At 43.8% G+C, this 14,697-nt stretch overlaps 1 protein-coding gene across 1 annotated transcript; it reads left to right on the forward strand.

The window, feature by feature from the left end:
* The first annotated feature begins 10,953 nt into the window (after positions 1–10,953).
* Positions 10,954–14,487, forward strand: LOC127787463 (cytochrome b5-like). Its single transcript, XM_052315521.1, has 4 exons — positions 10,954–11,118; positions 11,248–11,348; positions 13,865–13,931; positions 14,038–14,487. Exons 2-4 carry the CDS (start codon positions 11,253–11,255, stop codon positions 14,286–14,288), a joined length of 414 nt encoding a protein of 137 aa, XP_052171481.1. The 5' UTR covers positions 10,954–11,118; positions 11,248–11,252; the 3' UTR covers positions 14,289–14,487.
* Positions 14,488–14,697: the final 210 nt, after the last annotated feature.

Below are 14,697 nucleotides of genomic sequence, written 5' to 3' on the forward strand. Positions count from 1 at the left end.
GGCACACTAGAGAAGACGGAAGAAGGTGATCAGCTACTGCATCATCACCTTCCTTGTTCAATCTTTCGACGATGGCGATCACTGGCTCCAGTCATTTCACCTCCACCGGCGTTGAGCTCGTAGAATGGAAGAAGCATCTTACAGCCTCTATTACCTGCCAATGGATGAATGAGTCGGAATGCCAACAATTTCGGGAGAAGTATGCGATTACCGATAAATGGGAGGTCGAGTTCAACACCCATCTCCGAGCATGCCATCCTGTCACGGGTCGACTCTGTGTTTACAAGTGTGCCTTTGATCGGGGTTTTCGACTACCTCCTCGGGGGTGGGTTATGTCTCTCCTTTAATATCTTACTATCGCCCCCGCTCAACTTTCCCCTTTCGGGTGGAGGTACTTGATGGGCTTCATTGTCATCTGCCATATTGCTCGAGTGGAACCGACATGAGAGCTTTTCGACTACTTTTTTACCACCAATCACGATCCCGGAGATTGGATTTCGATCTCTCCAAGAATTATAAAGGAGAGTTGCCTTCTTGCCCCTAAAGAGCGCCCTGAACTTGAGATCAAAGCCTCAACCCTATTGCATTTCGGCGGATCGAAAGATTCAGACGATTGGAATGAACGCTTCGTCTTCATCCGTCCTCGATCAGCGGGCTCTACCCAAGAAATTTGGTCCGTTAGCAATGGATGGACTTTGGATACCAAGCACAAACGTCCGAGCATCGAGAACATTAAGGAACTTGCCGGCAAGCTTATGAAGGTCAGCCAAGGACTGGGTAGAAGGATGGCTTTCTAACCCAGCTCTTACTGAAGCGGGTTTGGACAATGTAAATTGTAAGTTTTCGCCCTTCGCTTTCTTCTTCGTTTCTCGGCCCTTTCGGATGTTGATCTTTGTCGTTGTTTTTGCAGTTGAAAACCTTTGGGAGATAACCTATTCTCCTATTACTGAGAAGACGATCTTAGACTTCCCTAAGAGTACTGGCCCTTCGGCCCCTCCTCGCGATAAGAGGACATCTGAGAAAGCTACCCCTCCTGTGTGAGCCTCGAAGAGCAAAAAGAGCAAAACATTCTCGACACCTTCCCGATCACGAAAAACGGCGGAGGGGGATCTTTGGTCTTTCCAAGAGGTTTCCCCGAACAGCGCCGATGGGAGCTCGAAGGACTTTTCTTCGGAGCCCCTTGCCCCGAAAACCAAAGACCCTCATTCTACGCAACAAAGATCTACCAACGCTCCTGCCATCTTGCCAATTCGTTCCGAAGATGATACGGCGACCATCGCCCAGGTGCTCGAAGTGACTCGTTCGGAAGCACGAAGAAAACAAACTCCTGCAGGTATGGAGCCTACTGTACCGCTTCCCAGCGTTCCTATCAGTTCTGTGTTTAAGCGAATATTAACTCCACTAGCACCAGAGGGGTGCTCGGAATTGACGGGGGAAGCTTCACTGGAAGGGGCTTCAATACTATCAACGAGGGAGATATTAGCGGGCTGGACTAAATGCCGCAGAGTGGAAACTGCACCTTCTGCCGCTACTATCTCCGAACCTTTAGTTCTTGATGCCAGCCATGCCTCCCCAATGACTTTGGCTCTCTCCAGCCTTCTACCAACTTCGAGCGAACCAAATTATTATGCCGAGATTCTAAAAGTATGACCATGGTCTTTTCCTTTTGAATTCTTTCATGTGAATGAGTCTTAATCCTCACTTTCTTACCTCTTCTTAGAACCTTACGGGTTTTCAAGATTTTGTCTCCCGGCAAGAGTCCGAACTCCGCACCCAGATTACCTCCCTAGAGTCCGAGGTCGAGAGGTTCCGAGGGTTTGAGTCCCTCTCCTCCCATCTGTCAGGTCTTGAACACCGCGTCCATATTTTGACGAAATCTGTTGAGCTGGCGCAAGAAGGTGCAAGACTTGCCAATGAACCCGAAGCTCAGGTGCGCGAGGATCTGGAGTTAGTCCAGAGGAACATGCTCGAGGCTAATCTAGGCCAATTCTCGGCTCGGGGAGGAACTGGATGTTGCAAAGGATGCCAATGAGCAGCTCCAAGAAAATATAAAGAAGCTTACCTTAGAGCTGAAGGAGGCAAAAAAGGGGTAAGTCGAGGCGTTGGAGTCTTATTCTCGGTGCAAGGAAGACCTTCATACCGCTCACGCTCAACTGCAATCTGCGCTCAAGGATACCCAAGTGGCCTTCCAGAACGGTTGCGAGGATTTTCGAAGCTCTAAAGCTTACGCTGCGAAACTGGAAGAAGTCCTTCGGGGCAGGTTTGAACATATGAAGAAACTTGCCAATGAGCGTTTTCCGAACCTGGATGTGGACTCCATTGCCTTCGATGTTACTGCTGCCTTATCCTCCTTAGAGTAGATATCTTTGTATTCAATCTTCATAATAAAATTTTTTATCTTTGTCTGATCTTTGAAAATTTCCTTAGCTACTACCTTACTTTTGTCGTCTTCTTCTTGCTTTAGGAATCAGGCTTGATCCTTCGTTTGCTGCTGAATTTGATCCTCAGGGATCCGGGGATTCTGGCCCCTCAAGGATCACGTCTGATTCCCTTTATTTTTGCTTTGGTTGAGGGTTCGAGCCCCTTGGGGATCGCATTCGATCCCTTAGTTGTGTTTGAGGGTTCGGGCCCCTCGGGGATTGCATCCGATCCTTTAGTTGTGTTCGAGGGTTTGGGTCCCTCGTGGATTGCATTTGATCCTTTAGTTGTGTTCGAGGGTTCGGGCCCCTAGTGGATCGCATTCGATCCTTTAGTTGTGTTCGAGGGTTCGGGCCCCTCGTGGATCGCATCCGATCCTTTAGTTATGTTCGAGGGTTCGGGCCCCTCGTGGATCGTATCCGATCCTTTAATTGTGTTCTAGGGTTCGGGCCCCTCGTGGATCGTATCCGATCCTTTAGTTGTGTTCGAGGGTTCAGGCCCCTCGTGGATCGCATCCGATCCTTTAGTTGTGTTCGAGGGTTCGGGCCCCTCATGGATCGCATTCGATCCTTTAGTAGTGTTTGAGGGTTCGGGCCCCTCGTGGATTTCATTCGATCCTTTAGTTGTGTTCGAGGGTTCGAGCCCCTCCGAAGTTAAGCTCATTGTATTTAGGCGCATCTTCTCGAACCTTTGGAAAAGAAGAGTTTTTACTCGTAGAGGAAAAGATAAGCTTATTCCTGAATAATATATGAAGGTACCAAAGAAGTACTACTGCCAAGACACATGCAACTAATAAAGAATTATTATCATCAAAACATAATAAAGAATCATTACTGGTAGAATTTTCTTAAATTCTGCATGTTCCACGCGTTTTTCACTAGTATGCCCCCAGGGGTCTGGAGTTTGTAAGCACCAAGGCTGAGAACCTCTGTTACACGGTATGGACCTTCCCAATTCGGTGTTAGTTTATTTGCTTCTCGCGCCCCCCATACATCTGCTTGACGCAACACCCAATCCCAGGAAGAAAGTTTCGCGCCTTTACCCTTCGATTGTAGTATCTTTCAATATGCTGATTGTAAACAGCTTGTCGTATCTTTACCTGATCACGAAGTTCATCTAGGAGGTCAAGGTTTCCCCTCAAATTTTGTTCGTTGGATTTCGGGCTAAATAGCTCTACTCTTAGCGTAGGTACTCCAATTTCCACTAGGATCAATTCTTCTGAGCCGTAGCATAAGCTAAAAGGAGTTTCACCCGTGGACACTTTCACAGTAGTACGATAAGACCACAGGATGTTCAGTAGTTCTTCCACCCAGCTGCCATTTGCCTCATCCACTTGCGCCTTCAGACCGCGTAACAAAGTCTTGTTGGCGAGCTCGATTTGTCCATTAGCCTATGGGTGGGCTACCGAGGTGACCTGCTACCTAACTCCCAATGCTTGACACCATTCTTGGACAGATCGATCAGTGAATTGAGTGCCGTTATCGGAGATTAGCACCCGAGGAATTCCAAAGCGAGAGACCACATTTTTCCATAGAAATTGCTTTACACGTCTAGCAGTGACTAGAGGCTATTGCCTCGGCATCGACCCACTTTGTGAAGTAATCAATAGCAGCTATGATGTATTTAACCTGACCAGCCGCTGGAGGGAAAGGTCCTAAGATGTCAATACCCCATTGAGCGAAGGGGCAAGGCGTAGCCAAGTGAGCTAGTGCGACCGCCGGTATATGGACCTAAGTTAGATGTCCGCTGGCATCAGTCGCAAGTTCTGACTAGTTGTTCCGAATCTTTTACCATCGTTGGCCAGTAATATCCCTGCCGAAGAGCCTTTTGGCTGAGAGTTCGGGCTCCGATGTGGCTTCCACATATGCCTTCATGAATCTCTCTCAGGATATAATCTGCTTCCCGGGGCCGGATGCACTTGAGCAGTGGCTGCGAAAATGACCTTCTGTAAAGCTCCCCACTGACTAATACGAAACTTCGGGACTTTCATTTAACCTCCCGAGCTTCTGAATCATCTTCGGGAAGCTTCTCTTCTTTTAGGTACAACAGGAAAGGATCCATCCAGCTAGGCTCATCCTCCACACATAATTGGTCAGCGACTTCTTCGATACTCTTCTGTGGCAGGGACTCGATCCGGATTTCTCGAGAACTTGTAGGAAAAGAGGAAGAGGCAATTCGGGACAACAGGTCTGCCTCCGCATTCATAGTCCGAGGAACGTATTCCACCTTTACATGTCGGAAACGTGCCATCAATTCTCTGACCAAAGCTAGGTATCGCGCCATGTGACCTTCTCGGGCTTCATACTCTCCATTCACCTATTGCACCACTAGATTTGAATCTGAACTCAACTCAACTCTCTGAGCTCCCAATTGCTCAGCCAATCTCAACCCTACTAACAAAGCTTCATACTCTGCCTCATTGTTGGATACTCAGAATTCAAAATGTAAAGCATAAGGCCATATCTGCCCTTCGGGGCTTTTTACCATTAATCCTGCTCCTCCGCCACTTGAGGTGGAGCTCCCATCTACAACCACTGTCCATGGTTTCTGGTTTTCCTCCGCTTCTTTGGGAATCCCTATCCCTTCAGCGATAAAGTTCGCCAACGACTGTGCCTTAATAGCGGGCCGCGGCTTATACTCAATGTCAAAAGCGGTTAGCTCCATTGCCCATTTCAACATCCTTCCTGAAAGTTCTGGTTTACTAAGAACCTGCCTCAAAGGTTGGTTAGTAAGCATAATAATCGTATGAGCTTGAAAGTAGGGGCAAAGTTTCCTAGCCGAAACTTATCAAAGCAAATGCCAGTTTCTCCATGAGAGGATACTGAATCTCTGCTCCTGTTAATCGCTTACTTGCATAATAAACGGGCCTTTATATCTTATCCTCTTCCCGTACCAGCACCGAGCTCATTGCTTTTTCTGCCACCGACAAATAGATATATAATGGCTCTCCTGGCTTCAGCTTGGTCAGAATCGGAGGTGTAGCTAAATGCTCTTTTAGTCTTTCGAAGGCCCTCTGACATTCATCGTTCCATGCAAAGTTGTTTGCCTTTGCTAGGACTTTGTAGAAAGGAAGGCCTTTTTCCGCTAAACGAGAAAGGAATCTTCCCAAGGCCGTCATCCTGCCCGTACTGGCATATCCATAATGGCTTTAACTTTCTTCGGGTTTACCTCAATTCCTCTATGGTGCACTATATAGCCCAAAAACTTCCATGCAGAGACACCAAAAGCACATTTGACAGGATTAAGCTTCACATGAAACTTACGAAGGGTTTTGAAGCATTCCTCCAAATCTACTGGATGATGCTCTACCTCCATGCTTTTCACCAGCATGTCGTCTACATATGCTTCCATATTTCTCCCGAGTTGGTGCTGAAAAAGTTTATTTACCGAGCGCTGGTAAGTGGCTCCTGCATTTTTCAAGCCAAAAGGTATCACTGTATAACAGTAAGTTGCTTTATTGGTAATGAAAGCGGTTTTCTCCTGATCTTCCGAGTTTAATGGAATCTGATGGTATCCCTGGAAAGCATCCAGAAAACTCATGAGTAAACAACCGGCAGTCCATCAATCAGGGCATCGATCCTCGGAAGAGGGTAGTTGTCCTTCGGGCAAGCTTTATTAAGATCAGTGAAATCAATGCAAAGCCTCCATTTGCTTTCCCCTTTTGGAACCAACACGACATTTGCTAACCACTCCTGATAATCTACTTCCCGGATATACTGTACCTCCGTTAGCTTCGCAATTTCTTCCTCAATTGCCCGAGCTCTTTCGGGAGCAAAACTTCGCTTCTTTTGCTTGACAGGTCAGAAGCCTAGTCGTATCCCTAGTTTGTGCGTCATAACTTTTGGATCTACTCCCGGGATGTCCTGAGCAGTCCATGCGAAGATGTCCGCATACTGCCTAAGAAGTGCTAATATCCGACCCCTTAACGGGTCTTTCAACTCCGCACTTATCTTTATACAACGATTTGGACAATTCTCTTTCAAAGGTATTTCCTCCAATTTATCCATCGGCTCTGCTGTTTTTGGATCTTCCAGCCCTTCTAGGAGAAAGCTAACCTCTTTCGGAGGTTCTTCTCCCTTTCCTCCCTGGGGATTCCTTTGGGAGCTCAGAACTTCTCCTTGCAACATTGCTCCTCTGTCTTTTACTATGCCTACATAGGCCATATAACATTCGCGCGCTAAGCACAAATCTCCCCGTACCTCGCCTTTTCGACTATCTATAGGAAACTTCATCATCATATGGTAGGTGCTAGGAATAGCCCGAATGGCATTAAGGCCTGACCTTTCCAGAATCATGTTGTAGGCCGAAGGAACGTCGGCTACCAGGATATCTAGCGTGACTTGAGAGGTTCGAGAGCCTTTCCCTACAGTCAGCAGAAGTTGAATGATCCCTTCCGAATATACGGCCTCCCCATCAAATCCCACCAATGGGACCCTCGTTGGTCTTAGTTGCGCCGTTTCGTACCCCATGCCTAAGAAGGCTTGTCGATACAAAATTTCAGAGGAACTTCCTGGATCCACGAGGATCCGTCGAAGCTCCCATTTTTCGAGCTCAGTTGTTATCACCAGGGGGTCATTTTGATTCAGGTACCCGGGGAGGTCATTATCTGAAAAAGAGATTGGCTCGACATACCTCGACCTTTTTAACCCATCGGTACGACCGCGAGTCCCTCGTTCGCCTTTCATGACTAGGACTTCTCTTGTAGTGAGTGTGTGGAATACTGCAGGTTGGGGATGATCATCTTCTCCCTGCTACGATCGCTCTCTTCGCAGTGAACGTCGAGCATAATCTCGATTGTCCGTTCGGTCCCTCTTGGGGGGACTCCTCGATCGCGAGCGTCGGTCCTTCCTTCTTCGAGAATCGCCTTCCCTAGCCACATAACCCAATAAGAAACCTCTGTTGATGAGTTCCTGAATCTCCTCTTTTAACTGGTGACATTCCTCTGTATCATGGCCATGATCCCGATGGAAACGACAGTATTTATTCTGATTCCTTTTATCTGACGGTGCCTTCATCGGCCGAGGTTTCTTCAGATAGTCCTTACCTTCGATGGTGGCCAGGATTTCTGCTCTTGGGGAATTTAGAGGGGTAAAACCACCAGAGTCCCATCGAGGACGATGCTTCTCCTTCCGGTCATCGTTCTTTCTTTCCTCGGGGTGCTTTTTTTGTCTTTCTTTTCGCGTGTTCTGCCCTCTTGGCTTGCATGACTTCCTCGGCATTAATATACTTTGTAGCGCGGCCCAAGATATCCGTGAACGTTATCGGGGGCGTTTTGGCTAATGACTGAGCAAAGGGGCCTGGCTTTAAGGCGTTTTGGAATGCCACCATAGCCATATTGTGATCGAAGTTCCCAATACTAAAAGCCTCCATATTGAAACGTGAAACGAAGTCTTTGAGAGGTTCTCCTTGGTTTTGCTTCATACTTACGAGGGACATGGTGGACCTTCGGTGTCTCCGAAGAGGTGTAAAATGCACTAGAAAACTGCCTCGAAGCTGTGCGAAACTCGTGACAAAATGGTGGGCCAGGTTTGCATACCAAGCCCGTGCATGCCCTTCCAAGGTTGCCAAGAAGACCCTACACCACATCGCGTCTGAGGCATCCTGCACCATCATATGAGAGGTAAAAAGATCGAGGTGATCTATCGGATCAGAGGTTCCTGCATAAGGTTTGATGGCTGGAATGCGAAGACGCTCCGGTGGCACCGCTGCCATAATCTCCGGGCTGAGGGGCTGATTCACCTTCGTCCCCTGAGCCTCTCCAGACTTCGGCCTCAAAGCGGCGATCTCCTCTTCCAATTGTCGTAATCTCCTTTCTTGCCACTGCTGTATATACGACAAGTCGGTAGATTCGGCCGCCTCGCCATGCCCATCGTCTTGCCCTAGCCTCTATAGATTTTCTTCCTGCCGATAGGACTCCTCCTCCCTTGAGGGCTCTTTCTTCTCCTCCGCCCGAGAATGCTGGGCTTGCTGTCGATCTAAGAAACTCGCGAGTAACTCCGTTAACCGGTGCACTTGACCTTCTAGAAGCGCTATTCGATCAGGAGGGGGTGGAGGGCCTTCCGAACTCCGATCTCTCCGTGGGGGACTTCTTGGAGGATTCTGTTGACTGGGCTCTGGAGCGGGGTTACCTCCAGCGGCTTGGGATTGCTACCTCCTAGTCGCCATTATAAGTAAAAGGGATTACTGAAGAACGCCACACCCTACTGCGCTGGAGAGATAGAAAAGAAGATGTCTCGGCCCCACGGTGGGCGCCAATTGATGATGCAGTAGCTGATCACCTTCTTCCGTCTTCTCTAGCGTGCCTGCAATGGAGACGAGCACTTGCTCCCCCTGGTCAATCTCCGATGATTAAGTCAGATATCCTCTATTCAAGAAAATCTAGTAAAATTACTTATGCTCTAATCATCAAAAGGTCATCCGATCCCTTACCTTTACCCTCCCCTCTTCTTTTATCCTTGCGTTGAGATCAGGATTCCGGGTAGAGATCTTCGGGATCTTTATCCCACTTTTAATGGGATCTTATCGATAAAGATTCCATAATAGTCGCATTCTCCGAGAAGTTCAGGATAGCTTTCTCCCTCCGTCATTATTGGCGAGAGGGTCTTAGGGACTTCCTTACTGAGCATCCTACCAATTGGCGTGGTAGCCCATATCTTCCACGTGTCCTTTGAGATTCAAACAAGACCGCATCTGTGGAATACCCTAAAGTACAATAAGTGGCTTGACTGCCATTGGACGCCTTCTGCGGACAAGAGAGTAATTATGGACCCGAGGGTATTTTCCTCATCAGTTCCCAAGATTATTAAAATCAGAGTATTTAGAAGTAGTAGAAGAAAAGTAATCGCCTTTACCTATGTGGATTCACTCATATTTATGACGAGCGGGGGTCGTTCCCTAAAGATAGGAATTTCCTCCTTTTCTGTTGAAGAAAATCTTCCTAATATTGCGAAGGGATTTGTTGCTGACTTTATTTCCACCAGTGGAGGAGAAATTATTCTCCAAGCATTTTGGGATAATGATAGCCTTAATTTAGAAACCATGATCTTGAGAGGAACGGATATGTCCATCATCTTCAAGGATCTTAGGACAACAATCACCTTTGGAGGTTTCAGGGGAACCACGAGGACCAAAGATACCAGGATACACTTATTGGGCTTGAATTTGGACTTCCGGGTATCCTCTAGCCCGAACACGTGTCCTCCCCAACTTAAATCAGGTGGTAACTCCCAATTGTTTCTTGGCAAAGACTAGTCCTTCACCTGTTGGTTGATTCGCAATGGCATCAAGGTCATTATGATTTTCAATTCTTTTCCCTCACCACAACTATAATAAAATAATTATATTATTAGTCAGACAATAATTATATTTATAATATTATAATTATTGCTCAAAAAATATAATTATTATAATACTATATTTAAATTAATAATATAAAAATATAAAAATAATACAATACTGCGTAAAAAAAATAAAAATATAATAGTATATAAAGAGATAATAAAATCAATACTTGTGTAATACATAATTTTCTTAAAACAGATTAATCGTTTCACTGAAAATGCTAAAGATTAATTGGCGTCTGTTTGCATACTGAGAAACTAGTATAAACTTTAGAATCTAACAACGAATTAGAATACTAATTGAACACTATTAAAACTATAAAAGTATGAGAATTTTTAAAAAATAATTATGCTTAGAATTTTTTTATTTTTTTTTGATAAAGAAAGCCCTTTATTTATATTTATAGGAAAAAAAAAGAATGAAATAAAAAGAATAAGAAAAAAGAGGGGGGAGGGCGACTCTTGAGAGGGGTGGTTGCTTCCCTTTAAATATATAATATAATATAATCTAATATAAAAGTATATCTTCTTATATATATAATATAACATCTTATATTATATTAATTAAATAATAATCCCTGGTGTACCTTCATAATCTCGCGTACAGTGCACTTTTTATATTTTTTTATTTTTATAATAATATAAATTATATACATACACCAAAAATAAATTTTTAATTAATTTATTTATCAATTTAGAGATGTAAATATAGCAAATATACCAAATGTTCCGACACTATATATGTGTACACGGGAGGACGCCCCCAAGCACGACAATTAATGTTGCAGTGCGGCGTTCAATTCCTACATGCTGCAGGCTGCGGCCACGTACCCACATCTTCAACCAACCCCTCAGTCAGTTTTGACTTTAAAGTGAGATGAGATGACTATTCAAAGAAAGAAAGAAACAAAGACTCTCGTGATGATTCAGGGACGGATTTGGCGAGAGGCGTGATGCTGCATAATTAAAAAAAATAAAAAAGAAAGAGCGAAGAGATGTGGTGGGCATGGCATCCGGGATCGAGTGCGATTTTGTTCACCTTTAGGTGACCATCACCCTGAGGGTAAAAAATAATGGAACCTCAGTCAAATATTACCTCCACAGACAATTAATTGATTTGAAGTATTAAAAAAATAAAAAAATTATGCCGACGGTTGACGCCATGCCTCTGTTTCTCAAGGCCTTAGATTGTAATATGAAAAAGTAGGAAGGACTTGTCGGTCGAAAAAAGAAACCAGCAGGGACTAAAATACAACAAAGGCTGACCCTGCGACTGCGAGAAGGGAAATCTCGAGGACTGCCTGCCTGCCTGCCTCATTCAGCTTTGTCCATCCCCTCCTCCCTCTCCCCATTCTTTCCCGTAAGTGAATTTATCTTTTGGTATCCGAATTACTTTTCTTTTTCTTTCCTTATCGAATCTGACAACGTTTTTGGGTTTGTGTTTGGTTTCCCTTTTCGTCTTTTGGGGTTCGATCCCGCGTGTGAACAGTATTAATGGCAGAGATGACTTCAAATCTGAAATTTCACCCCTTCGAGGAGGTTGCAAAGCACGATCAGAAAGAGGATTGCTGGCTTATCATCTCCGGGAAGGTCAGGTTCTTTACCGTTTGCTTTCTAGGTCACTGTTGCCCCAAGGCGTTTCTTCTTGTTATATAGTGCGTCAAGCATGATCTATTTACACTTGGGATTATCGCCCCCGCGCGGTCTCCGCCGCTCGTACCCTAAATCGCAGTTGGAGGCTTTGCCTCACTGCATAGAGTGAGGAATGGAACCCACGAAGTACTAGTGCGAATCCCAGCTTATTGTGGCCCAACCGCTTGAACTGTGCCCTGGGGATCTATTTACACTTCGTTAGGAGCTTTCTGTGTTTGGGCTGATTCATGGTTTCCCATAATATTGTCAGTCTTCTACGCTTGTCGATGCAGGGGTGGAGGGTAGCGCCCCCCTTCCCAACCCCTTTCTCTTTCTTTTAAAATTTTTCCATCTGCAGGGGGTTCCTCTGCAAACCCTTTCGTGATTTTTCGGTTTTCCAATGTGGGTGATTGAACTTTCGTTGGCAGGAATAGAAGCCAGGGATGCAACGGAGGGTTTATGGTGAGGGAGCTGTTCCTATTGATATAATCAGTGTGGTGTTATTTGGATAAGGAGAGCTTTTGGCTGGTAGCATGATCTGAAGGAATTATCTTGTTTTCTGGCCCTAAGCTTTACAATGTGGTTTCGGTTATTTTTTAGCTGAAGATGTCGGATTTTTGGGCTTAGTTTTCCTGGGTGTAATATACTTCTGTGGGTGCGTTCTCCTCTCCTCTTGTGGGGGTGACCCTTTATTAACAAATTAAGGTCTCTATTTATCAAAAAACAAAAAGATCATGGAAGAGAAGCCATGGATCGCACTCAGAGACGAAGAGCGATGGAGAGAGGATGCTAGATTGTTATTGAATTGAAAGTATCTCTCCGTTTTGACTTTTTGTTAACACTGTTTTGAAAATAAGAGAGCATTTTGCCATTTGGTGCTTCCGTGTCCGCATATGTCAATGATAGATTGATAGTCACATGCCCTTCTTTTTTGTTTTTTGGCTTGCAAGGTTTACTTTCAACATTTTTTTGTAAAATAAAAATACAAATATTAATTAGTATTTTTTCATAAAGTAAATGACTCAAAAATTTAAATTTTGCTAAGCATGTTTGCTTCTTTTCGGCTGGATATCTTATTTATGAATAAAATTCCTCATTTATCTTCCAAAAAAAAAACACAAATTCCATGTCCACTATGTTTTTTTTTGGCTAGGATCAGGATGTCCACTGTGGATTTTCACAAGACATTTGCAATTTATTTATAGTTTTTGTATGGATGTCCAAAAACTGTCAAAAGAAATCTATGTTAAATTGAAGTTTTGAATTTAAAAAATCCCTAAAAGAACAATTACTAAATGATAATTTTGCTATTTTGGGATCCTAAATGATAAAATTTGTTTGACATTAAGTCATCATGGGTTGTTGCTTTAGATGTGAGTGTTATTTGTTGGGTCATCTTGATTAACCCATCAAGTTTTTAGCTTCTTTTTTTTTGAAATAATGATCTAGTTTTGTTTAGCCTAAAAAGGGAATGATAATATTACCCTTGATCTCAGTTTAACTTATTTTAGCCTTATATCAGTCTCATTGCTCCAAAAACTCATCTTTTAGGTGTCCTACATCAAAACTGGACATGGTAGCTGGGGAATGTGTGTTTTGGGGGAGGGGGGAATAACTTCCGTCCTGAAAAATTATTTATGTCCCCCTTTCTTCTACATTTCCTTCCACAGATCGAAGATCAAAACATAGCATAGAAAGTTTTGACTGGTATTTTTGTCAAAATATCTTAAGTTACCTTTCTAGACGGCTAGATGGAAGCGGCATGTAGACTGTCTGTCTTTTTATTTGTTCCTTGTCTCATACTTTGGAAATTTTTGAACAAGGAAAATTGAATTTTACCAAGTGAAAAATAGAAAAAACATGAATTCTGATTTAACATGTCTTTAAGTAGTATCTGTAATATGTTTGTTGTTGCATCTGCACCCTTTTTGGGGGCAAAGTTTATTTAAAACTCAAGGCAAGAGTGTGGGAAACAAAATTTAAGGGACCTAGGGACTTGCTTTATTTATTTGACAAGTGTTGGTGTGATAGTAGAACTGCCCTAGGTTAGGCATGTGCAAATGGTAAAGAGGAGACTGGTGTATATTCATTCTTCTCTTGCGAACAGGGCACCCTCTGCATGAGTTTCCTGCTTTATGAGAGTTGTACGCGGTCTTCCCGCCGTTCTTGTTCTTTTTTTGGGTTTTTTTTCTTTCTTTTTTTTTTTTTTTTGGGGGGGGGGGGGGGGGGGAGTGTTTGGAGGGTTGGAGGCTGTTTTTATAACTCAATCCTATGACTTCCCAATCTCAAAGGAACAGCTGTATTGTTGCTAATAAGGTTTGTACTTGGACATTGTGCCCACAGATGAATTAACAGAAAATATAAATAAAATTGACAAAACTTCCGTGTGCGCTTTACTGAAACGGGTCTGTACAAGAACTTCCCCTGGCTTAGTCAATGTTTTGCTGACTGGAGATCCAAAATCTCTGTATTAGGTGTATGATGTAACCCAATTCTTGGATGATCATCCTGGAGGTGATGAAGTCTTGTTAAATGCAACGGGTAAGATTTTGACTCTTGAAGTCGTCTCTATTCATCACCGCTTTATTATTTGATGAATTAAAAGGCCATTCACTTGTATTAAACCAAAACCCGAGGAACTTTGTAGGGAAAGATGCAACGGACGATTTTGAGGACGTGGGGCACAGTGATTCCGCAAGAGAGATGATGAGCAAATACTATGCTGGAGAGATTGACAGCTCTACTCTTCCAGCAAAGGAGCAGTACAAGCCACCTCCAAAACAGCCCGTTGCAGCCAGCGAGTCTCAAGGTATTTTATTAAAGATAATGCAGTTCCTTGTACCGCTCTTGATTTTGGGCTTGGCATTTGCTTTGCAAAAATTTGGCAAAAAAGACTAGGCAAACCATTCCATTTATACATGGGGTTCCTGTGTATCGTTCACGCGAATTAAAGAAGAAACTATTCCTGCTTTTGCTGCTTAGAAATGGTCTTGTAAGAATTTGGTCGTTTTCCATAAATTTCCTGCCATAGCTAGCCCCTTATGTATCGTGGACTTTTCGAACTGGGTTTACCTTATAATATTGGAATTTTATTTTATGGTCTTCATTTCCTATTTCTGGGCATTGTGTTGGTCTTTCTGTTGGGCATTCGAGGGATGCTGGCAGTGAAGGGTTTATTTGGTATGAGATTTTTACTTAACTTCTTTTGATGGAAATTCATAAAAAAAAATGAGTGTTTGGTTGTAAAATCATAAGTAATTTTTGAGTGAAAATTTCGATTCATTTTTTGGATTTTTGACAACATTTT

The sequence above is a fragment of the Diospyros lotus genome, chromosome 12, assembly GCF_014633365.1.
Source record: "Diospyros lotus cultivar Yz01 chromosome 12, ASM1463336v1, whole genome shotgun sequence".
NCBI lineage: Eukaryota > Viridiplantae > Streptophyta > Magnoliopsida > Ericales > Ebenaceae > Diospyros > Diospyros lotus.

What these genes read in the sequence shown, in the direction of transcription:
- LOC127787463 (XM_052315521.1), top strand. Translation starts at nt 11,253, where the DNA reads ATGGCAGAGATGACTTCAAATCTGAAATTTCACCCCTTCGAGGAGGTT. An exon ending in GGCTTATCATCTCCGGGAAG is followed by an intron (nt 11,349 to 13,864) that starts GTCAGGTTCTTT and finishes TCTCTGTATTAG; the next exon opens with GTGTATGATGTAACCCAATT. An exon ending in AGTCTTGTTAAATGCAACGG is followed by an intron (nt 13,932 to 14,037) that starts GTAAGATTTTGA and finishes GGAACTTTGTAG; the next exon opens with GGAAAGATGCAACGGACGAT.